Source organism: Zalophus californianus, chromosome 4, assembly GCF_009762305.2.
Source record: "Zalophus californianus isolate mZalCal1 chromosome 4, mZalCal1.pri.v2, whole genome shotgun sequence".
Classification (NCBI taxonomy): Eukaryota; Metazoa; Chordata; class Mammalia; order Carnivora; family Otariidae; genus Zalophus; species Zalophus californianus.
The window spans coordinates 38,398,694-38,423,921 of NC_045598.1; the positions used below are offsets into that span (position 1 = coordinate 38,398,694).

Here is a 25,228-nt window from a genome sequence, read left to right on the forward strand (position 1 = left end):
TAATCTAGGGCAGGAGCCATGTCTTATTTCCTCTGCTTCTCCACTGTCTACTCAGAACTGGCACTTGGCAGGGGCTTGATAAATGTTTACTTAACTGAAAAGTTCAAAGAATGCTGGCACTGGAAGTTCCTTCAGTTTAACTCCCTCATTTGCCAGGTGAGGACACTGAGGCTCCCAGAGGGGAAGGGCCGCGCCTGTGGTCACGTGGTGAGCCTGCAGCCGAGCAGGTCCGGAACCTAGAGCCCCGCTTCCAGCACAAGGCCCCTCCCCCACATCAGCTAGCCTCCCCTTGGACTCTCGCCAAGTTGAAGCTCAGCAAGACGGTGGGTATACAGAGCATAGTTCATTGAGAAGAAAATTATCCAGACTATCTAGGGGCTGGGGTTCCAGCTGCCTGAGGAAATTTCAGCTCAAGAAGACAAAGCTTCCATTGAAGGGGGGGTGGGAGTTACAGGCCCAACTGAATTCCTAACTCAAGGCAGGAGGGCCAGGAGCTCTCCTGATTGGGGCACTTGTGGGAGGTGCAGACAACAGGACAGCGGATTCCAGACAAATTAACCGCGTCAGGTCGAGCCTGCCTTAAACTCTCGATAAGTTTCTGGGTGTTTAGTGAAAAACAAAAAACAAAAAACAAAAAACAAAAAAACAAAACATGATTCTGAGATGGAGTTACGTGACAAAAATCCTATCCTATCATTTTTATCCATCGGCTTAAGGTGCTGCTAGTTTAGATGAACTTATCCACTAAAATCGTACTGATCACGTGAGATCACTGCATCACTACACTGTGAGACCGCTAAGGGCAGTGACCATGTCGGCCTAGTCTGTGACCCCAGAGACCAGCACAGGGCCAGGCCCACAGCACGGGTGCAACGAATGCATCACCTGAACCTCGCTGCATCTTTTGGACTATGCCTTGGGGATGTCTTTGACCTTGTGTCCAATATCAGGCCATGATCAATGAAGAAGGCAGCCTTCTTTCTCTTCCCTTCCTCTGGGGTACCGATTGTACAGAAAAAAACATCTGGCTTGTTGAACAAGATATTCAGTGGGTTTACAAGTGAAGGCTGGAGACCAATTGAGTAGCACATCAAAGGAAATGCTGCTTCATGTAAAAGTTTTCTTCCAATCCAGGGTCCACAAACTCCTTTGTGTAAAGCTGGCACATTCTGCTTCCTATCGAGTCTACCCTTAGCTGTTCGGGGCAATCTGATAGTGACTGGCTCTGAACTGCTGCCTGAGAATGGCTGTTTCATATTCCTGGAGCTCAGAGCTGCAGGCCAGGGAGGAAAGCCAAAAGCACTGTTGCTTTCCATTGCCTAGATAGGGCAATTGGGCAGTGCGAGGTGGCGCAGCATGAGTCAGGGCTCCTGGAAAGCTGGCCAGCAAGGCAAATGCATACTAGTTGTCCCAAGACTCTCCCAACCTGAAAAAAATTCCCAGGGGACATTTCTATGGGGAGAAGAGGCCAGACTGGAACTCTTTAGCTATCAAGACTCTGACAATGCCCCCATGAACTTCCAAAAAAAGGGAAAGATTTTGTTACCTTGATGTGTCTAAGCTGTAAATCTTCTTCCCCATAATCTTTAACCTCCCCATCTTCTTCTACGTGATTGAGAGAAAGTTTGGGGATTTTTATTTTCTTCTGCATCACACTGTTTTCAAGGTCAGATTTGTCTTCTAAAATGCATATCAAGAGAACAAGATTCATTATGAGTCAAAATGCTCAAAATACCCATAACCTCAAACGCTAGAGAACGACTGAGGCCAGACCAGTTAAAAAGGAAAAGCAAACAAACCCAAGACCTGTCCCACCTGCATGCAGGGCTCCTAAAAGCAGCAGTGCTGGTCAAGCTCTAGGGTCAGAGGTATACGCTATAAGCACTGAAATCGTGTCCAATGATTTTGCTTAGGGGTTTCACCAAGTATACCTTAAAGGGTGGCCTTTTATGGAATCTTGGAACTGGAGTGGACATTAGATTGCTATTTGGTCTAAACTAGCCCATGGATCCCTGAACAACCAAGATCTTTCTAAGTAAGCCAAGTGAATTCCCAGGAAAATGTGGTGTTTTTTTTGCCAGTTCAGGTGCCAATAAGCATGAAAGGGACAATGGCTCTTACAGAGGTAGAGCCTCCCCACAGTCCTGATATAGGACAGGCTGAGGTTAAGACAGAAGAAGAGTTAACATGTAACACTTACTGCCTTTTTACTGGTATCAGATCACAGAATGACAGAGGTTGGGGGGGTCCTGTTGACCAACTGGCCCAATCTCTCATTTTACAGATGAGGGAACTCAGACCCAGAGGACAGAAGGGGCCTGGCCAAGGTGGGAGTCTGAGGAAGAGCCAGGAGTCTCGCATCTCACCCTGTGTTTACGTGTGATAACCGTACACACCGAAATGAACTACAAACTGGAAGGTGCTACACAAATACAAAGGGATGACTTCTCCTCACTTTCTCATTCTTTGAGCTCAACTTCAGACAATCTAAAAGAGAACTTTTTTTCCTCCTGCACAGATGTCAAACTTTATTTTCCAGATCTGTCTTTCACTGTAGATGTCAAAAGGAAAAATTCAAAGAGGAGAGTTCTAAAGTAGAAACTTGAACGTGGAACTGGCCCCTTGTGGTAAATAGGTTGGAGTCTTGTGTTCTGGGCTTGAACTGAGACTCTGGGAATTACTGTTTCTCTGATTCCTCAAAGGTCCCCACTGCTATATCCCAAATGCACTTTCTAGCATGTTGCCCAGTGCTGGATGTGGCACGTGGCCAGGTAGCTGGTTGAACACAGTCTCTGAGGGTCTTTATGTGAGTGTGTGTGTGTGCATGCATATGTGTGTGCATTAAACATGCTCTTACACTTCCCCCAAGCCAGGCTTCTCTTTTCACAACTTGTTAGTAAAGCTGAGAAGGAAGCTTATAAGCACACAACTATTCTAGAATGTAGTCAAATGCCACATCTTCCCAAACAGTCTTAGGAAGGGAGCCCCCGTTGGAGAGGGGTGGGACTCTGGTGCCAGAGAGACCTCAGTGGGAACCTCTTGCATGGCAGGGCAAGGAGGGAGGTGCGAGGCCTTGGTCTCACGGAGCTCTGGTGCCTGCTCTATAATGGAGCTGGGGGGACGGCAGCACTAATTCACATAACTCACTGCACCGTGCCCGGTATACATTAGGCTCTCAACAAACACAACATTAAGACTGACACCATCAACATGCTCGGTATCGTTTTTATTTCCTTAAACAAAAGGTGAATAAAGATACAATTTTAAAAAATAAAGGAATGACTTAAGGGCGTAGAGTACCCAGGAAAAACGACTAGTCTTTGTTGACAACCCTCTCGTGATCAGAGGTGAAAACAGCCTTTCCCACTTACTGGAGGAGCAATTCTCAGGTTCTGTTTTCACAAGAAAGGCCTGTTTTTGTCCTCTTTGTGCCTATAAAATACACCCAACGAGTTGGGCCTGAACAACAGCAGGGACTGTGGTCTTTCTAAAAGAGCAGCAGCTTCTTCCTCCTACAAATCATTGTAGACTCCAAGTCAAAAAGCTGCTAAAATATAAATGCTTCAAATGAAGTTATCCCAAAACAGAGGATGAGAAGGTGGTGTTAGGACTTCTGAATGTGTTGGGGCAAAGCTCCTGAGCTAGTTGTCAGTTTGACAAATTCAAGGGCAAAGGTTTGAGATGTAGACACCCAACTAGAAATGACAAGCTAGGCTCTGCCTCCCTGAGCTGAAACTCTGGAGCTCAGGAGCATGTTGATTGGAGAGAGGCAATCATTCAGACGCACAAAACTAGGTAATATTTGCACTGAAAACAATCCTCAGATCATCTCGTTCAACCCTTTCAAAATGCAGGTGAGGAGACTGAGGCTCCAGGTGAAGCTCCCTCACTCATCCACTCAACGACCAGGCTCAGGGATGCAGGAAGAGAAGCACAGGCAGGGTGCTCATTCTGGAGGGCTCACTAGTTGTGCAAGGTCACGGAAGTTGGTGTCAAAACATGAATAGTATGAGAACCCAGACCCTGTAACCAGCACCCAGAGCATTTCCTCCTATGCCTCAGTGTAACATTTACTGAGAATTTACACTTACAGGTTCTAGCCTGGGCCCCAGAACACGGAGCATGAGCTCCCAGTTGTGGGGGCACAAGAAAAAAACCAATGAAAACAATAATCCAAGATCTCAAGTAGTGAGTCTGAATAAGGGGGAAGCGACTGCTATAGGATCTCAGGGGCAAGGGCGATCACTTTGGTCAGTGCAACCAGGGCAGGCTTTTGGGAGGAGATGGCATTTGAGCTAGACTCCTTACTTACTGAGTGATCGTGGGTAAGTGACTTTATTTCTCTGATCCCGCTTCCTCATCTGTGCCTCAATCACTCTGCCAGGATGCTGTGAAGACGACCAGTTCTGTATCAGGTTCTATTAAGTACTTGAGGGGAGTGAATGGTACTCGGGCAGTCAGTGCTTAGAAAAGGAAAGCCATTTAAGGATGGTAAGAATCTGGAACACACAAAAGGGACAAAGACTAGAAGCTAAAAAAGGAAGGTTGGGAAACTATTTAGACTGGAATGGTTATAAAAACATGGTTCAGTTACAGGCAGGAAAAAGAGGCAAGGAAGGCAGTTAAGGCAGTTGGGGCTTAGAGAATAAATGGCCTTGAATGCCAAGGTAAGAGGAATTGAGGTCTGGCCAACAGGTGTGGAAAAAACTAGGAGTCAGGCAACCCGGATTCTAAGTCCAGTCCTGCCACTTGGTGGGGTAAGAAGTCAGGCAAGCTTGCGATGTCAGTGAGTGTCATTTTTCTTTTTCTGCAGAAATGGAGATATAATGTGTACCTCAGGTAGGATCAAATCAGCTAAGTAAATGTGCCTTGAAAGCAAAAGAGCCCTGTATGTATAGTGGATGGCAAAGCTCAGTAGAGCTTGGCTGCTGGCTCAGAGCCTGCTGTCCGCTTGCTTTTTTCAGGTGGAGACCTGCCCCGCTACCTGCCTGCAGTGCTCCACTCCCTACCTGATACCAGGAGGCCCCACCCCCACCAGCTATACCCAAGGCACCATTCTCTTCCATGTAACATTCCAGAACTCCTTTCTTGTCTGCTTGACAAACTCCACTCAGCCTCCACTCATCTCCTCCTTCTTCCTCAAAGGCCACAATACACAATGTACATACCTCTCTGTAGCCTCTTTTCTTACTATGTTGCAGTCATCTGGTTTGAGGTCTACCTTCCCCACTGGAGTGTGAGTAACATCAGGGCAGGGCCCATATCCTAGGCCTGGCCTTACAACAGGGACTCCTCAAGCAAAAATGTTTACTGGAAGAATAATAAAAAAGAGGCTACACCAATGAGGAAGTGAAAAGATGCTCACAATAATCAGTCACTAGGGAAATGCAAATCAAAAACATGATGAGATACCACTTCACCCGAAGATGGCTATAATCAAAAAAAGAAAGGAACAGAGAAGAAATGCCACAAGTGTTGGGAGGCTGTGGAGAAACTGGAGCCCTCATTCGTTCCTGGTGGGCATGTAAAACGGGGCAGCCACTGTAACAGGTTAACAATCCTCAAAATGTTCAATACAAAATTATCACATGACCCAGCATTCCACTTCCGGGTATACACCCAGGAGAAATGAAAACATACCTACCAAAAACTTGCACATGAATGTTCACAGCAACATTCTTCATAATAGGTAAAAGGTGGAAACAACTCAATTGTTTATCAGTTGATGAATGGATAAAAAAATGTGGTATATCCATGCAATGGACTATTACGCAGCCATAAAAAGAAATGAAGTATGATAGATGCTACAATATGATGAATCCTGAAAACATTATGCTAAGTGAAAAAAGCCAAACACAAAGTCCACGTGTTGTCTGATTCCAGGTGTGTGAAATGCCAAAATAGGCAAATCCATAGAAAGGAAGTAGATTAATGTGTGCCAGGGCCATTGGGTGAAGAGGCAATGAGAAGTGACTGCTTAGTGGGTCACAGGGATTTTCTGTGTGTGTGTGTGTGTGTGTGTGTGATGAAAATGTTCTGGAACTGGAGAGTGAAGATGGCTGCAGAACACTGAATATACTAAGAACCACTGATTGGTACATACTTCAAAATGGTTCAAATAGTGAATTTTATCCTATTATACTTCAACTAAAAAACAGGCTACCACTTGTAGAATGTCTACTACCTATTAGGTACCACCATAAGGCTCTTCGCTGATACTACTACACTTCACAACAACCCTGAAATTAAGTATTATTAGCCACATTTTTTTCCCACTAAAAAAGAAATGAGACTCCAAGAAGGCCCAAAGCCACCCGGATGGGAAAGTACAGAGCCAGAATTTGATCTAGGTCTCTCTACCCCCTAAGTCCACATTTATCCTCTAAACACAGCCCTGCAACACGGCAGAACCAGCATAAATGCTGAATGAATGAATGATGGCTATAGATGAAAACATCCAAATTCCCCAGTCCAAAGATCAAAGCAGAAGACCACTTTACTCCCACTCTCCTGCCAGATGCCTCCCCCCTCAGGAAGTCCCCAGAAAGTAGTGACCATCGCCAGACATAACAGAAACAGGTTGTAGCCGGGCCTCAGGGCTTGGAAGAATCCTTTGAAAAGGTAGGCTCAGCAGTGCAGGAAGATCTGAAATGACAAGAGTGAGTTCCAGAAAGGAGCTGAGGCAGATAATCCCTCCAATCCCATGGCTCCTGATCTGGACACTTGGTCAGGGGGGGATCTTGAGGCTCCTCTGAGAGCTAACTACTTCTTGGTTCTATCGTAATGTGCATCAGCCTCCACTTTGACTGGTGCTCCAGGGATAAGGGCTCAAGAAGACCCGGGGCCTCCATTCATCCTTTTCTGCAGTCAGTGCACCTCTACTGCGCTCTGTTTTGAACTGAACACAATGCTAAGTGTTCCTCGTCTTTTGGACCCTTATAACCCAGTATGTACCAAGAACCCCAACCAGAATGCAAGGTTTGACTTCCTGAGAGATGCTGGTTCATGTGGGGGCAAACGTCCGGTCTCCAGGCCTTCCTGACACTAATCCTGATTGAAGGTGACACTTCACATCTACATCTAGTCCACAGAAGATTAATAAACAATCAGTGTCATCATCAAAAGTGAAAGAGATGGTTGGGGAGGTAGGCCCAGGACCTAATAAAAGCAGCGCAGTCCTTTAAATAAGGTGGTCCTTGTTTGGAATTCTGGCTCTTCCACATACTAACCTTGGGAACTTGGGCAAGCTACTTAACCTGTCTGGGTCTCAGTTTCCTTGTCCGTATGTATTGTGGAAATGATGAACTGTTTTCCAAACGATGGTGCGTGTAAAACACCAAGAACAGAGCCTTGCTTATCATAGGCGTTCAATGAATAGCTGCTCTGAGGCTGTCCCTGTGGGTTCCATGCTTGACTTTTATCCCACGGCAAAGAGAACCACTGCAGGTATCTGACACAGATGGAGAGGCGATGAAAGAGATGTTTTGGGAAGATTAATGCGGTAGTGGCAAGCAAGATGGATGAGGTGTGAGGAGGAGACTGAACACAGGGTGACAAGAAGCCGTAACTCTTGACTGGTCACATTAATGAAGGTGAACTGTGGTATGGATCATCTAAGACAGCAAATAACTTCATGTAGCATTTTAATGTAGCTCTGGAGTGTGCTTCTGGCTTGGAATTCCAGGAAACCACATAAGAAACTAGTGGTGGACTCAGATGGACGAGGAAAACTCTCTAGTCAACCTGCCTTTGCAATTGTTCCAAGCTTAAGACTAAACAGCCAGTTCTCATGTGAACAAACAAATATGTAGCCTCTGAAGAGACAACCTTTACTGATTCTGACTTCCTAATTCTCTGGTTTCCGGGACGAAGAAAACCACCGAGGATTTGGACGTCAACTATTTCCTCCTTCTTTCCAGCTGCTGTGATATCAGCTAATTGCAACCATCCATGCAACAAATACTGAGTAAGCACCTACTGTGTGCCAGGGCCCATGCCGAGTCCTTTACTGACATCAGTATATTTAATCTCCATAATGATTCCATTGAAGCAGCAACTGAGGCTCAAAGAAGTGAGCTGGCTTGCCTAAGATATAAAGCTATTACATAGCGGAGACAGAATTTCAAATCAGGTCTGCATGACATTCAGGCCCTGTTCCTATCATGTAATCATCTTCTAGGAACAAGAGAAGAATGACCAAGCTGCTAAAACTTCCTCAACTGAACTAAAAGGCACATATAAAATGATGAATGTGTCAATATCACTTCCAAAGTGCCTGCCTTTCTCCTAAGACCTTGCCTACACCCAGAAGAATGCTGTGATAAAGTCCCAAATTGAGCTGAACCCTATACAAGTATGACTGGATGGCAGACTCTTGAACGACAAGCTTATCAAGTCCACCAAGCTCTAAATAATCCCCAGAGTCCTTATTCAAAGCCATAAAATATGGTGGAAGCTACTCTTCAGAAATATAAAAGAACCTGGTATCTGTTATTAACCTGAGAGAGAGGGGGAGGGAGGGGGGAGAGGGGGAGAGAGAGAGAGAGAGAGAGAGAGAGAGAGAGAGAGAGAAACATCCCATTAATGGAGGCAGAGTAATAAGCAAATAGCGTTTTAGAAAACAGGCAGTTGGACAGAAAATGCAACGCAAGTCTGTCTTCAAAAGTGAAGAAAACCCTGAAGAATCCGTAGGGTTTGGGAGAGGGATTGTCTTGATTCCCATTTTGCATAAAATCATGCTGGATCATTAAAAGGATCCAATAGCAGAGAGTTTAATGTGGTGTGGGTTTGTTAGCCAAGATGAAATTCTGAGACGCTAAACATAAAATGTGTACAAAGGTTTGTCTTGTTTTAAAAATATCTACATGCAAGTTTAAAGTTTTTCATATGTACAAAAATCCTATATAAAGTCTTATGAGGTTTGCATTAAAAACAGGCATGCCACAGAGAAGACACGCACGTTGTGTTCTCTAGCCTAGAGTGTTTGTTTTTATAAAATCCAAGGCAGACAAAATTCTCAAGTTTCAAGGATTATATCCAGTCAAGACAACACAAAAAGAGTGCCTGCTGTGGTACAGCAGAAAGAAATCAGGAGACACTGGTTCGAGGCCTGGCTCTGTAACTGACTCTCCGGCGGTCAGTTCCTCTTCCTCTTGGTTTTCTTCTCTGTAAAACACAGGGACTGGACGAGAAAACCTCACCAGGTCCTTCCGGCTCTGTGACTGCGGGCCAGTCACAGGGAATTCTAGGTCTCTTTCTCTTCTGTGCAGGGCAGGGTAAGAGTAGATCACCTAACCCCTCCCGGTGGGCACATTAGAAGAAATGTCCTACTCACGCCATTCAAAAAGGAGGCGAAGAAACTGCTAACCAGGTTTCAGGAGGTCTCCTTGCGCTCACTCCCGCTGCCTCGCTGGCCTTGGCACAGGGCCGGGCATGAACAAAACCAGGAACTTCATCCTGCTGGCTCATTTGTCGGGGTAAGAAATGGTCCCAGCATAGGGTCACAAAGGGGCAAAACATACTGGGGGATCAGTAGCCTTTCATGCTGAAGCCAAGCCCCGGGAGGACTGAAAACACACACAAGTTAAATTTTAAACTTGTCTGCTTCTTACATGTGCTCGCTTCTCTAAATCACTCCTTTCCAAGAATGGTGGTACCCACCACTAAGCAAGCGGTTCCCTCGCCAGGAACTCCTAGCCACCACTGTCCTTAACAGCTGCCTTTGTTTAGCGAATACCTACTATGTGCCGGACACTTTTCTGTATTCCCGTGCTGAGTAACCCAGTGGGCAGGCAGCTGATGACTATTCCTGCCTTACACATGAGCACCTGAGACTCAGAGAGGTGAGTTAATCTCCCCAGGGTCACATCCCTTCTAAGGAGCAGAGTTACCATTGGAACCCAGACTGTCTGACTTCAAAGCCCATCTTCTTTCAGTTCTCTAACACTTCCTCCTTAATATTTAAGAAAGTGACCTAGAGGTCATCTAACCAAATTCTCCCATAGGGCAGGATTCCATTCCAGAATATTCTCGACATGCTTGCCAACTCCAGTGATCAGGAGCTCATCACGATGCTGGAAGCCCTTTCAATCGTTCATCTGCTCTCTCGGCTCCCATCAACCCCCATGAATTCCACTCTTTGTATCCAACTCTGCTTTCTGGACCCCAAAGAACAGGCCTGATCCTTCCTCCACTGAGGGCAAAACTCAGACACTGAAAACCACCAAAATATCATCCCATGCAAATCTTTTCTTCACTGTGTGTATATTTAGCAGCCCTATTGTACGTCTAACCAAAAGCTCAGAGGAAGAAGTAGTTGTATGTAGTTAAGAGAAACAAAAACAGGCCTAGATCTGGGATCCAAAGACCTCTTTCTTAGCTTGATTTTCCAGACACCCATCTGCCCTGGTTATCACTCGATTCTCCATCCATCTCTGGCTGTTCATCCCAGTCACCTTTTTTAGGCTCTTCCTCTTCAGCTGTGCCCTTCAAAGCTGATGTTCTGAACAGTTCTGCCTTGCATGATTCTTCACTCTGCACCCTCTCCCCCTGTGACCTCACCACTCCTGTGGCTAATGACTTCCACATTGGGATCTTCAGCCCAATTTGAGAGTGCTGTCCTGAACCTTGACCACGTGCCTAACTGCTCCCCTGGAGCATCCACCCAGATGTCCCATGGGCCCCTAAGATTCAATTTGTCTCAAGCTAAACTCATCATCTCCTCTTCCAACCAACTGCTCTTATAGCGCTCCCCACGGAGGGAGGAGAGGCCAGACCACATCATTATCAGCACAACCAGGCAGTTGCCAAATTCCATGGATTCTCCTTTCTTAGTCCATCTCAGACCCACCACGACCACTGCCACCTTAGTTTAGGTGTCACGCTTTCGGAATGAACTGACCCACACTTCTCCACAAGCCCACTGCCGGGCACCTACAGTTCCTGCTCGACAGCTGTTTGAATAGCTCACTTTTCCCAGGTCAAACAAGTAGCCCTACCTCACGGGGATGTAGACAGAGTACATAGAAATTCCTAGCACTGAACCTGGAACCTGGTGAGTACTTCATATATATTTAGTAAATGAGTGCTAGAAAGCAAAAAACAATGCCCATTCCTCCTGCATTTCCCTCCAGCATATGGCTGCCCACCTCGTATAACTCAATACCCACAAAAATTAAATAAATCAGAGAACACCTCCTCAGGGCATGTACCCTTTTCTGGTAAGCATTTTAAAATGAAGAGTACACAAATCTCTCTTGAAGGAGCTTATAAGACAAAGCAGGTAGGCACAGTGGAGAATTAATCTTGGAGTCCAAGATCTAAACATGAACTCCACTTTTCTGGTATGTTTTCAAAAATAAAAACTAGTGTGGGGGCGCCTGGGTGGCTCAGTTGGTTGGGCGACTGCCTTCGGCTCAGGTCATGATCCTGGAGTCCCTGGATCGAGTCCCGCATCAGGCTCTCTGCTCAGCGAGGAGCCTGCTTCTCCCTCTAACCCTCCCCCCTCTCATGTACTCTCTCTCTCTCTCTCTCATTCTCGCTCTCTCAAATAAATAAATCTTTAAAAAAAAAAACAACTAGTGTGTTCTTGAAAAACAGAACACCACACAAAAGAGTATGACCTCAGCTTGCCTAGGGCAATTTTTTCTTTCATCCTGTGAACCAGAACTCTGAAGTACTCTGTAGCACATACCATTTCGTTGTAACGAATATGTGGTTCTTGAATAAGACAAATCACATCAGACTGAGCCTTCAATGGTTAACATTTCAGTGGAATCTGCAACAGATGACAGCAGGCAAGTTCCAATCTTTGCTCCAATGTGTATTAGCAGAACACGTCAAAACCTAAATTAAAAGTTTTCACTCGCTTTAAAAAAAAAAATCCTTTTGTTGGCAGTCTCCCACTGATGACATGCAACAATCTTTGCATATGAAATCGGCTAGTCCCCTGCTTCGCTGCTAACTTTGTAGAAGTTCCAAAGCATTTCTGGAGCAAGTGATCTATTTGGACCGACAATGCCAAGCTGGGACCTGAGCCCTGGATGAGCTAAAATTACCAAAGCAAGAAGAACGTGGCTTTGGAAGCTATTTCCCCCAAGTGTGGGGTTTTTCTAGTCAAGGGAGTGATAAAGAATGTTGACTTTTTCCAGATGAACAACGTTGAATGAAACCTCAAAATCCCACTGCAGGTTTCTGCTCTGAAAAACAAGTTGCTGCTACAGAGGTTCCTGTCCTTCCCTACTTCCGCTCCCCAAACAGAATAAATGCACCTGTCTTCCCGAAGTTCATGAGTTCAGCACGGGCTGGCTGGTGTGGACCATGTGCTGGGCACTGTGGATGCACAGACAAGGGAGGCAGGGCCCTGTTCTGGAGGAGATCACTGGCTGCTAAGGAAGACAGGCACATTCGTGACTAACCGAAGCAAAACACAAAATGCTAAGATCCATAAGCAAGGGACAAGCAGAGCAAAGGGAGAACTCTGAGGAGGAAGAGTCCCTCTGGGGGCAGAGGGTAGGACAGGGAACACCCTTGAGGCGGCGGGGGGGGGGGGGGCTCCCAGTGTATTTTGTCCCCTCTAGCTCGCTGGACCACAAATATGTCACATGTTAGCTTTCCCCACTGGAAGGCATGGGCAGAGGCCCCAAGTCAGGCAATGATTAATCCATCTTGGTTGGTTCAAAAGAGTGTCTGCGGGTGTGTTGTCAAGATGGCATGAAATACCACAGGTCCAGGGAAAGTGGGAACGGTGGGAGAAGCTGGGGAAGTAAGGTGGGGCTGAGGCCACTACAAATGTCAGGCAGAGAAGCTGAAGTTTAATTCAGTAGGCAGCAGGGAGCTACAGAAGGTTCTAAGGAGAGAGGTGAATTGACCCAAGACTGTGTTTTAGATTATTCGGACAGCAACTTCAAAAAGAGGCTGGAGACAGGGTGAGAATTCGGGGACCCCTGCACTGGTTGAGACAGACAGCAGCTGCTACAGGCCCGAATGCAGGCAGTACTAGTGGTGCTGGAAAGGAAAAGACTTAGCAGAGAATCTGCACAGGCCACCTAGAATCGGCCCCTTCTCTGCCCCCACCTATGCCCCTCCCCCACCAGTGGCCGGTTTCTACCTCCAGACTTAGGACTCTAGTCTAAGACGACATATTCCCTGAGGATGATGCCCCTTTCTTCTTCATCACTCTGCCCCTGACAAAAACCTATACTTTGCAGGGCCTGAAAAGTAAACTCGTCCGCCCTGGCTCGTGCTGTCATTTCAAAGCCAGTACCCCCGAAGTCCTGGTGTACTGGGGCCTTCGCTTACAACAGCACCGGGCCTGGCATATAGGAAGTTGTAAGGGGGCATTTGACAACAAAAGGAATTTAGCACACCCAAATAATAATAACATAGCACAGATGCTTGGATAGAATGACATGGTATTGTAAGACTCTGAGCCTAGAGAGCCAGTGTTTGCCCCGTAGAAACCACAAGATTCAATACCAAGAGCCCCAGTAGCTGGCCGGACTGCAGTGAGATAACAGTGAGCTCTCCACATGGGTGGCTCTCATTTTCAGATCCTGTTTGGCAAATAAAGGAGAATGAGCAAAGAGAGACCGAAGGTAAACCAAGTCTTGAGCTATGTGGTTCCTCTATGGAGGATGGGAGCTCCTTGAAGATTTCCTCAGTAAAGTGACAACTGAAGGCAGAGAGGGCAAGGCGTGTGTGCTCTGTAGCAGGGATGCTGGTAAGACAGGAAAAGGAAGAGCAGAACGGGCTTGAAAACTCAGAAATGAAAACTGTCCACTGGCTTGAAAACTTGCCTTGAGCTCCAAGCTTCATGGTCATTTCTCCCATTTGCTTTCACTCCTTGCATGCATGCCTTGTGGCTGATGGGAAAATCAGCTACTTTACAAAGGAGAGTGCCAAGTAGGGCCTGTGTTCCGAGGCTAGCTCTGCCACAGGCCAGACTCTGAGCCTCAGTGTCCTCATCTATAAAACGGAAATAATATCAACAGCGATCTCTACCAAGAGAGTCTCAGGGAGGACTAGCAGGGACAATGCACAGGCACATAGCAAACCTATCAATAAAGGTGGGTTTGTTTCTTTTTCCCTTGGACTGAAATCGCCATTTGTTGAGAGGAGGGTGATACCATAGGGTCTGACACACATGAAACCATGGCATAAGCCACCAAAGGCTGGAAAAATGCAACGTCCCACAGCAGCTGGCTTTGACATTTCCTGGATTCAAGAAGAGGTACACTTGAAGACAGCTCTGGGTGGGCCTGGGCAAATACTCAGTAAAGTAACACACTTCTCACCCACAGCCAGGAAGTAGCCCGAAAACTGCCCCTTGAACCCATGCTGTTGGTGCCAGAGAGGGAGCAACTACTCGTGGCTAATTCATAAACACAAAGCCATCTCTGCCTCCCCCTGGAGAGCTCACCTCCTCCCATTTGGTGCCACAACACAGGGGTATTTATAGCTGGGAGATGTCAGAAGACTAGCTCTTTAAGAGGAAGTCACTGAGAGCGATTCTCAGTGCCGCCACATTCAAGTCAAGACGGAGTTTCAAGCCACACAGGAGAGTTCTCTCCGGGTAAATGAATCCCGAAACCCACCCTGGCCCTTCCAGCCAGAGCTGCAGCTCCAATTTAAAAATTAACCAGCTGATTGGAATTTGAAATGTGGTCTAGCCAACCTCAAGTTGGGTTTTGTTGTTTTTTTCTTTTTTTTCCCTGTCTCCTCCCAAAAAAGAAGTGAAGAGGTGGGGGAGAGCGTTTTTCAACTCACTTCGCTCAAACTGGCGCCATGGCTCTTCTCTGGATCTGCTCTGCCAATTTCCAGATGTTGCCTAGATCTTTTTGTGTTGTTGTTTTTAATAACCACGGAGATTTATCAACATTCCAACTCGTAGGATGACTAGTCTATAGATTCAGGATCCGTGGTTCTCAGACCAAGAACTCCATGTCTTACTTATGAGGACTTTCATCGATTTTTAAATTCAGAGTCAGCGAGGGCTGCCTCCGCCTCACAGCCTCTCTGCGGTGCTTGAAGAGCCAAGCAGTGTTTATGTTTGCTGAATGAATAAATGGATGAATGAACAATCTCCAAGAGAGGAAAACAGTCATTACACACCAAGTCACATACATACCACTGACTCCTTCTGACATACATGGCTTCCCCTCTCCTGAGGCCCTTCCAGATCTAGGAGTATAATACAATCATCAAGAAGCACACTTTTCTTCTAGCCCAAGCGAAGCTGAGGTTACAACCTAGTTACGACTTCCTCAGGCCTATACTCTTGGGGAATAATCACCTAGTCCCTTCCCTCAGGTAATTAAAAGCAAGCAAACAAACAAAATAAAACCTAATCAGCTACATGGGTTTCCCTTGTCTGCATACTTCTCCTCCTTCTGTTCTTCTGGACCCAGCTGTCACCAGGTATTGTGAATGGGTCTACACCACCGTACCCTAGGGCTTGTCAGAGGGGTGGTGAGGATGCAGTCTGACAAAAAGAACCTGCGGTGCCGGTGGGTTTTTAGTTCTTCTTCCACTCCTCAAGTGCAAACCCATTTTCCAGAGGCCACAGGAGGTGCTGGAAAGGAACTACAGTCATGGGTCAGAGCTCTAACCACTGCTCATTTGCCACGGGATCCTAGGCAGGTCACTTCTCGGTTTCAAGCCAGTTTCTCTATCTGCCACATTGAAATACGATAACATGCTGGCTTCATCTTTCAGGCTAAACGTGAGAAAGCAAAGGAAGCTGGAAAAATTGGGAAACGTCTTAAAACTACACCATCTTCATTCAGCTCCTAACCCTGGTCTTCCCTTCCAAGCAGAGAGCAGGCTGGCTGTCTCTGCCCATTCTGGGGTACCCCCACCCCTCAGCAGCAGCTCAAAGGCTGCTCCCCAAAACGGAAGTGATACTTTCTCCTTCCTCTCACGTCTGTACCCAAGTCTCCTACTACTAGCTGGGAAAGAGGGTCCACTGGCTTCTCTTTACAAAGGAAAGGGTGCCTCAATGTAGCAGAAAGAACTTGGCGTAGGAGGCTGAAGGACTGGTTTCTTGTCCTATTATCAGCTGAACCTCAGTGTCCTCATCTGACAAAATGGGTATGAGACCACCTGCCTCGCCTATGTGTCAGGGCCCTGAGAAAGCAGGAACGGGAGGTCTGCTCTTATCCTGACCAGAAACTCTTTCCTTGCCCTCAGCTCTCACTCAGAGAGCCTTCTGGGAGATTCAAAAGGGGTGTGGAGGCTGAGGGATGCTGAGTGCCACTACCTCTTTACCTCTGCCACCTCGCCAGGAAGGGGCAAGAGAGTGGCACCCAGTGATCAAGGCCTCCTCATCCTGTCCAGTGATGACCCGGATGGGACAGGGATGTCAGGGCTTCCTTCTGTAAAGAGGGACTCACACCTCGAAGAGTCTGACAATATCTACCCCGCCTCCTCAGGTCCAGGAGGCACCAAGGGCCTTAAAGGAAGAGAGACAGAGAAACTTAAGGAGACAGAAGGAGCAGAGAGGGTAAGGACCAACGAGGAGGTGAGAGACAGAGAAATAAGAGTGCAAAGGAGGGGCGAGAAAAGAAAAGTGACGGGGCCAGGAGAACAGACAGAAACAGAAAGAGGACGACAGACAGATAAAGAGCGATGGAGACAGACTGACAGCGCAGGAGTGTCGGGGAGGCGGGGAAGACAAAGGGGACCATCCGGTGTTTTTAACTGGTCTGGCCTTTTCGAGACACCCCATCCCCACAAGAAAAGCCTAGGGGGCGGGAGGAGGAGGCCGGAGCGAGCAGAGGCTCCCCCCGGCCCCCTCCGCCCTGGGTCCCTGCCCCCGCGCGGGGTCCCGCTGTCCCTCCCGGCCCGCTCGCTCACCTGCCAGCGCCAGGATCTGGGCCTTGTGGAGCAGCAGCGCGCCCCAGTCGCGGGGGGCGCGCGGGGGGCTCTCGGGCCCGGCGCCCAGCTCCTCCGGGCCCCGGTACACGGCGTACACCTTCTGGTTGTCAAAATCCAGCCGCGAGCGGGGGCTGAAGTCGCGCACGCACGACACTGGCAGCGCGTAGCAGACGTTGTCCTCCAGGAACCGCACAAAGGCGTACATGGTGGGCGCCGGGGGCGGGCCCCGGTCGGGCCGGTCAGCCCGCGGGGCGGGCGCGGAGGTGGGGACCCGGCGGGGGGCGCGAGCCGCGCGGCCGGGCCGGGGGGCGGGGGCGGCTCCCCGGGACCCGGGCTCCCCCCACTGTTATTGTTCCTGAAAGCACCGCTCTGCCAATCGGCTGCTCTCGCCTGGGCGCGGAAAAGAAGGGGGGGCGGAAGGGGGCGGGGGGCGGGTGAGGGGGTTTGGAAGCGCACCGCCACTCGCAAAGTCAGACCCGAGCAATCACAGCCGGAGCGGGATTCGCGTAGGGAGAGGAAAAGGGCAGGGAGATTGAATTGCAATAATAATAATAACAATAGCGTTGCGGTAGAAGGAAAAATGCATTGACTAAAAGTCGCTCTGCGTGCGGGTAGTATTATACTGCTTCAACAATCGCGCTGCAAAACAAACTGAATCGCAACAAAACTGCATTGCAAAGGAGAGAAGAGTGTGAGAGAAAGAACGCAGGGCCTGGGGGGGGGGGGGCGGGGCGGAGGGCAATCTTGTTGGGATCCCTAAGTGTAAACTTGCACTTGCAAGCGAGCAGAATTTTGGAGTGTTTCAAATAATTGTAGCCACTCCTCTTAGCTCCCTTAGTTCGCGTATCTTTTTTTTTTTTTTTTTTTTTTTTGCAAAACTACCAGCTCCTGCTAAGGGGAGGGTCAGTCAGCCAGAAACGTTCCCCCAGAGCTGCCAAACTAGTTCTGACCAGAACTGGGGCTTATCTGGGATTTCCAGTCGGACCAGCTGGCTGGGGGTGGGGGTGTGGGGATGTGGGTGGAGGGTTAGTCGAGGGCAGCTTTCAGCGGAGGGAGCAGGGGGACGCCCCTCTGCCCTGTAGTCTTCCTCCACTGAAGCACCTCTCCATCGCATGCCTTTCTTTGAGCTGGGACCAGTTGGAACGAAGCAGGGAGTGGAGGGGTGCTCTAAGGGAGGCAACCCCAGGACTAGCTGGGCATTTTGGAGCACCTTGAGTTCAGGAATGGGACTCCGTGGAATACCAGTCTTTGCTCTGTCCCCAGTATCATAGGCAGAAGAGAGCCTGGAGGGGCTTGGGTGCCCCCAGACAAGCCACGAACAACTAAAAAGGGGCTGACAGGAGCCACATCCCGCATCAGTGGGGGCCAGCACTCCCACACTGATGCCCCCGAGGGGGTGGGCTTTTATATCAAGTATGGCTACTTATATCCCCAATTCTCAGCCCCGGGCCTGGCACTTGGTAGGGACTCAAATTTTGGGTGAAGAATAATAATAAATAGAAATCCGCATTCATCCAGCTGTCCAGTAATTCAGTCTTGTATTCAAGCAACTGAACATAGTCTGGGTAAGCACTATATGCCACACTCTGGCTAGGCGCTAGTTGCAGAGGGATGAACACAACGGACAAAACACCTAGATTCCTTGCAGTGTTAGATAATGTTATCAGAAATTGAGTCTCGGTTTTGGATACCTATGCCAAATTAGGTTACTAAATGAGTAACACCTTCCCTGGCCTCGAGACCCTTATGGTCCCATCCAGGAGGATTAAAAATGTGTGACTGAGTAATTATGTTATAGTGAGAAAAGTGTTCTCATAGAGGAATGCTTGTTGGAGGTGGCAGACTTAATTAAATGTTATATTTAAGAAAAAAAATTCATTTAAATGAACTCAAGCTGTAAGAAAAAACAAAATAAATGCACCAAAATGTTGTTTCATAGTAGTGGTGAGTGATTTTGTTTTCCTTTGTGTTTTACAGTCATATGTTTATATTTAACTATTTTCCACAATAAGCAGGTATTACTTTATGATCAGAAAGTCTTACATACTATTTTTTAAAAAGCACTCTACTCGCATTTCAGATCAGCTACACTAATGATGAAGTCAATAAACCAAAACCCGCATATTATTTCATTGTGATTTGGGGATAATGTTATACAGGCGAACCCCATTAACACACATCTCCCCGATCCAAATGCACAGGTCAGATTAAGTTCCCATAAGCCAGTGATATATATGTGGTTGTAGCCAGATATGACCACGAGTTTCCTGATGCAGTTGTTGGTCTGGCGTTGCCCCACACACTTGTGGAAAAAAAGAGGTGCCACACTGAGTTGTTCCAGAAGATTTACCTTCATGATTATGATTTCTTTGGACTGATCTTAAATGAGTTTTTATCTTAAGAATACATTCCTATGGTGGTCAAGGGGAAGTAATGTGTAGCAAGACTTCTGATAATTCACAAGATGGATCATGCAGAGTTGGCCATATTTAATGAAATTCCATGAAGCTCCAAACTGTGTTTGCGAAATGATTTCAAGTAGTACCATGGCCAACGTCCTCCACCATCTAAATGAAGGTGACCCGCGAGTACACCATCAGTCTCATCTTTCTTACCACCTTCCTGGACGTAGTACATGCCAGACACATTAAACTATTTGACATTTCCCAAGGTAGCATGCTTTATCAGATCCCAAGCCTTTATGCTTCTGCCGTCTTTCTGGGAAGTTCTTCCTCCCAGAGTGCATGCTGACATCAACTTCCCCTGAAGACCAGCTCCAATGTCACCTCCTTTGTGAAGCCTTTCCCAACCACCTGCACTCCTCAAGCACAGGTGGTCTCTGTCTCCTATTTTGTGCCAGTACCTTTTATCTTCCCTCATTAGAATGAGCTCCTTGAGAAGGGACAAAAATGCTGAGTGACCTCAGCATCACAGGTTCCTAGCATATTTAAATGCTTATAAAACAATCGTGTTAAAGAAAGACCAAGAGAGCATGAATAGCAGACCTCCTGCACATCTTTTCTGAAAATCTGCCCCTCTTTCCCCGAGTTGTAGCCAAATCCCGCTCTGTCTCATTCCCAGTGACCAAAGGGCAGGCACTGGTTCCGCTCCTTGTGCAACAGATTTGTGAATGTTATTAAATATCACTGTACCCTCAGTTCAAACAAATTCCCCAACCAAGTCAATGTAAATAATTCTCATAAGGAGGTAGTTCCATGTCCCAAGAACCCAGCATGAAGAAAAGAACCCATGTCAACTGACATGGGTGCCAGCAGAGTAAACACAGACTCAAATACATTTTGCATGTAGGTGCACAGATTCTAGAGAAGAACCACAGGTACGGGGTGCTCACAGAGACACCGCTGGACAGCCTGAAGGCAACAGAAAGACCCTGTGTTTCTGCTTCCCATGTGACCCGCACAGTCTTTAAACCAGCTCCATGGAGAACCTACTAGGTACTTCTTCTGCCCTAATGAAAATGGAGTCAAACTACCTCTTTGACTTAGAGGCGGTAGCCTGGGGCTTTACACATACCAGAAACCCAAGACGGTGCTGATTCGTTGCTTAGCAAGCTGATTCGTTGCAAGCAAAGACAGTTCAAAAGTACAGATTTCAAACTTAAAGAGGTGGTTAAAATGCTTCAGCTAAATCGCGGCTGAATTCCCTCTTCAATATCCCTATCTCTAATGGCCATCCAGATGCCTCTTACACAATTCTAATGTCAGGGAGTTTACCTCCACCCCTTAACTTTTGGACACTACTGACTAAGAGAAAGGTCCTTCTTACTTACACGGAGGCAGAACCTTTCACCTTGTAGCTGTCATACTACATACATGTCAGCTCTTCAAATATGGGAAACTTGGGATCCTGTCTCCTTAGGATCTTATCTATCTTCTGCTCAGACATCTTCACTTCCTTCACCCATCTCTCCTCATATGACCTGGTTTCAGTGATGATAATTGTGATATCTACTTTTCCTCCGAAGGTTACTATAACCCGTGCATGCCAAGCACCATGTATACGTCTCAATTAATTTCATGCCAAACCCTTGAAGTGGGTATGATTAACCCCATGACAGAGTTGGGAAAACGGAGACTTAGAGCAAAGCAGTTTGGCTCTGGCAGCCCTGGAGACTGGCAGTCCCGTTTGCATTAGAGACAGTTTGCTCTGGAAGCAGTGTGGGGGAAAGACTGGAAGGGAGGCAATACTGGGGAGTGGGAGGCCTCTGATGAGGCTGGATGTCCCGTGCCTGCCCCTCCCCAACTCCCTCATCCTGGGGCCAAATGTACTTTGCCTTTCGTCCAAGTCATTTTAAAGGAGCAGAAGATGTACACATCTGGGGCAGCTTTGCAACCGCGTCTCCGTTGTGCCTTCCTGTTGCATTTTGCAGAGTCTTGGGTTAATGTCAAGCTCCTTCAGTTTAGCCAGCTGAAGCATGTTCAGTGGCAGCAGCAGGCCTTATGTTTCATATTACTGCATGGAATTCTCAGTGTACTTTGCAAAACTATTTTAAGGAGACCTGGGTTCTGTGAATTTTAAAAGCCATTGGAGCGTGTCTTTTCAACCTCTCCACTAATGATTGACCACATTTTTTTTCATGATTTTGCTTTTTCTATTTTCCTGGGATATTTAATTTGACTTTTAAAGTCTCCGCTTTACAATTCCCACTCCTGCCCCCCAGAAAAGTAACTTGCTGGGCTGTGATCTCAGGGCCACTGTCTTCTCAGGTAGACTCAAAGAAGTGGATAGGTATCCAGGAGGCTCTGGACGTGCTGGGAGGCCCATGGTGGGCACTGTCTTGAATTGGGGAATGTCACCCCAAAGCAGGGGTATCAAGCCAGTGCGTCCACGTGAACTCCTGATCGTGAAGTCTGGCTGGATCTGGTTGTGGGTTTGGGGCCAGGGAAGAGAGTGGCAGTACAGAGGGGGAAGGAAGGAAAGAGAGGAGTTGCTGCTGAGGACAAACTCAAAAGCCAATGAACACTGCCTACAGTTAGAAGGAATGCCAATTTGCCATGTAGGTGACCTCTTGGAGGGCCGAAGGAGTATGGGCTTTGGAATCGGCCTGGGGGTTAAATCCTGACTTTGCCCCATCTTTGCTGTGACTTTGGGCAAGACAGTTCACCTCCATGAGGCTCAGATTTTTTTTTTTTTAATTCCCAGATTATTCTAACAACAGACAAGGTTGAGTACTTCTGAGTTGGAAAATTTTAAGGTGACATGCCAGTCACATAGGAATTGCTCAAGTGGTAGATCTTATTTTCAGGGAAAATGTCCAGGGCTCTGAAATATGTATGCAACCTCTCTGAGGAACAGTAATTTCTTCATCTGAAAAATGACATACCAATGTGAAAACAAGGCAGGGTATTATAGTCTTAGGCCCTAGATCCAAATCCTGGCCAATAAGTAAGGCCTATCCTCACTGTGTGTGGTCATGGACACGTTTCTGAATCTCTCCAAGCCTCATTTTTTCCAAGAGAATATTAATACTGCTTCATAGGGTTGTTATGAGGATTAAATGAGATATGTAGATGTAAATGTCTATGTAAAATGCTTGGCACAGTGCCCAACACATACTGAGTGTTCAATAAATGATAGTTGCTCTTATTGTCATGAGTGTTACTATATTTATTATCAGAGCTTTTATCCCTGTGCTGAGAGTCAGGTGCCCAATGAACATTTCCTGTATCAGATTGAATATAATGAGTTGAACAATGCTGGTAATTACCCAGTGAGTGCCCTTTCCACCAGAGCCTGTCGGCACGGTCGGCCACCACAGAAGCTCCGATCTCACACGTTCGAGTCTCCGAGGCTCGGGGCCTTGCCCACATTTGCAGCACACACTTCCAAGAGATTGTGTTTGGAGCCACGCATACTTTCAAACTGACTTTGTGAAGTATTTTCTTAGAATAAATAAAAATGTGTGTGCGTTATATAAAATGTAAAATGCGGAAGCATTTATAGCAATTGAAAGCCTTGTGAGTTTGCATCTTGGCTTGATGTTCAGATCTAGCAGCTAATGGTCAAGTTCAACCACTTAGATCTCAGCTATCTTATGACCTCATGTGGGTCACACACAGGAGCTGGTCACACAGACGACCTGAATCCTGGCATTTTACTCCAGGAGTATATACTCCACATAAGCAGCACTAAGCAAACAGATTCCCAACGGTCAGAGACCAAAAGAAGTTTATGAATAGAAGAGATTGTCACAAGGGAACAATATTTGAATTGGTTTTGAAAAAGAAACAAAAAAGTTGGCTTACCTTGGAAGGATGCAACTTGCCTCGATGGGTTTCAGTTAGGGGCCCATTAGTTTTAGACGCTGCCTCTGGTTTTGCTTATCAGATTAACTCATTCTGTTATTTTTCAGCTGAAATGTCACTTCCCCAGGAAAGTCCTCCCTGACTTGTTCCTCCCATCGCCCTCCACAGACTAGCTCAGGTCCCTTTTACCTATTTTCACAGCCCCTTGTATTTTTCTTTGTGGGGTTTACTGTAGTATGCAATATATATTTATTCTATTATTGTCCGTCTCTGCCAGTAGACCAAAAGCTCCACTAGAGAAGAGACACGATCTGTTTTTTTCACTGTTGTATCCTAGCACCTAGCCTGGCCCATGGGAGACCCTAAACAAATACTTGGTGCATAAGTGCAAGTCTGAAACATAGACCCTGGAGGAGAGGAAAGCCGCCAAAGGTGAGGAAGGAGACGTGTTCCCAAGGGCTTTATTCTGTCCTTCTGAATCTCACCTTTCCTCTGTGAGTGTGTCTCTGTTTCTGGGCCCCTGCCATGTCTGGCTCCCAAGTGTGGTCCAAAAAACCATAAAAGTGCCTTTTGTAGTTTTCTTTTAGTGCCACTAGATAGGCTGATATTTTTAAGAGGTTGTCTCTAAATATAAAGAGAAAACAAAATGGGAATAATTACAGAAAAATGCACCTAGTGGAAAAATGGTCAAGTTGACAATCACACACACTTGACACAGGCTAATAGCAATACTAATATAATGGTATCGGGAACCTCACTGGCACAGTCCATGTGCCTCCTTGGAAACAAGATGGTGATTCTGCTTTATCCTACAAGGCCAGACTTCCTTCATACCCCGCTGTTGGCTGAAGTCACTGACTGTCTAACCCCCTACTCAGGGTGATCACTGCTGCATCCTAGTCTTCTGATGATTCCAACATTATTTGGGAGGAAATGGGGCAACCTTCCTTCAAAGACCGTATGCTAGTTCCCTGGTTACCATCTCTGTTCATCTTGAGCCCCCCATGGCTCAGAATGTCTGCCCTTCAGAGGTCCTCATGGGGTCAGAGTGTAGCCCACATTGTCATTCACTCTTAGGCTTCTGTTTGGTAACCCTGGGCTGCCATTCTGGTCAGAAGCGTAAAAGAGAACATTGTTTTAGAAAGTTAACTCATCTCCAAAGCACACAGCAAATCATGAACAACACTTTTTCTTAAGAATGTCTCCTAACCAGACCATGAATTCGGTATAAAATCAGAGGAAAGGAATGAAAATGGAACTAACATCTATTGATTTCCATGATAGGCGCTGTCCTGGTTGCTTTGCATTTTAACTCCTTTCATCTTTTCAAAATGACCCATAAGGTTGATAATATTATTATCTCTGTTTTTCTGAGGAGGAAACTAAGTCTTAAAGAGGTGATAGAAGTTGTTTACAGTCACTTGGAGAAGGCTTGAACCTCAGTTTCTTCATGCAAAGCTTGGGTTTCAGGGCACATTTTGATGTAGGCCTTGCCTCAGAGTTTCCTGAGGTAACAGGAGCTAAAGTGCCTGTGGAGCTTAATCCCCTTTTCCGAGAGGCTTGAATCTCCACTTAGAAATCTGAGAACGGGGCCTTATGGGAAAGTCCAACTATCATTCCAAGCATCCCTAACTTGAGTAGCTAATGATTATTCACAAAATCATCTGTGAATACTGATAATTTGATTACAATGTCTGGGGCTTCTTAAATCATGGCCTCCTCACTCCAGAGACCCTGAATTTCTCAAGTATTCTGAGTTTTCTAACTGTTCAAGCAGATTCCTACACTATGTTTGAAGGAGTTTGAACCTCCTGGGAATCCCCTGTTACTTCATGGTCTAGGTGGAGGCTCCTCTGAGCCAGGAGAAAAGAGGATCAAAGAGCTCTGGTCAGAGATATCTCTGGCTGAAGAAGTGTCACCTTGCCCAAACCCATTCTTACCCTGCTGTTGTTTGGAGTAAGAATAAAAATAGGAATTACAGCAGTGAACCTTTGTGGAATGCTTCCCTCATGCCAAGCTTTACATACATTTCTCGTTTAATCCTCAGAATAATCCTGGGTAGTAGGTACAATTAGATAGGCTCATTT

General features: G+C 46.7%; 1 protein-coding gene across 8 annotated transcripts in view; it reads right to left on the reverse strand.

Moving 5' to 3' along the window:
• LOC113933182 (BEN domain-containing protein 5) overlaps positions 1-25,228 on the reverse strand; it is a 1,542,215-nt gene that overhangs the window by 227,027 nt on the left and 1,289,960 nt on the right. For 2 of the 8 annotated variants that reach the window (XM_027613047.2, XM_027613040.2), the window contains exons 1-2: positions 16,855-17,233; positions 1,547-1,680 (exon numbers count right to left, since the gene is read on the reverse strand). The exons of 1 other annotated variant lie outside the window; for it this stretch is intronic. In XM_027613047.2, the coding sequence (XP_027468848.1) occupies positions 1,547-1,680; positions 16,855-17,080 (360 nt within the window). In that variant the 5' untranslated portion in view covers positions 17,081-17,233. Of the gene's footprint in view, positions 1-1,546; positions 1,681-4,312; positions 4,464-5,168; positions 5,311-14,766; positions 14,839-16,854; positions 17,234-25,228 lie in introns of those variants that run through there. 5 more of the 8 variants (XM_027613051.2, XM_027613065.2, XM_027613058.2 and 2 more) reach the window with 5 other exon arrangements.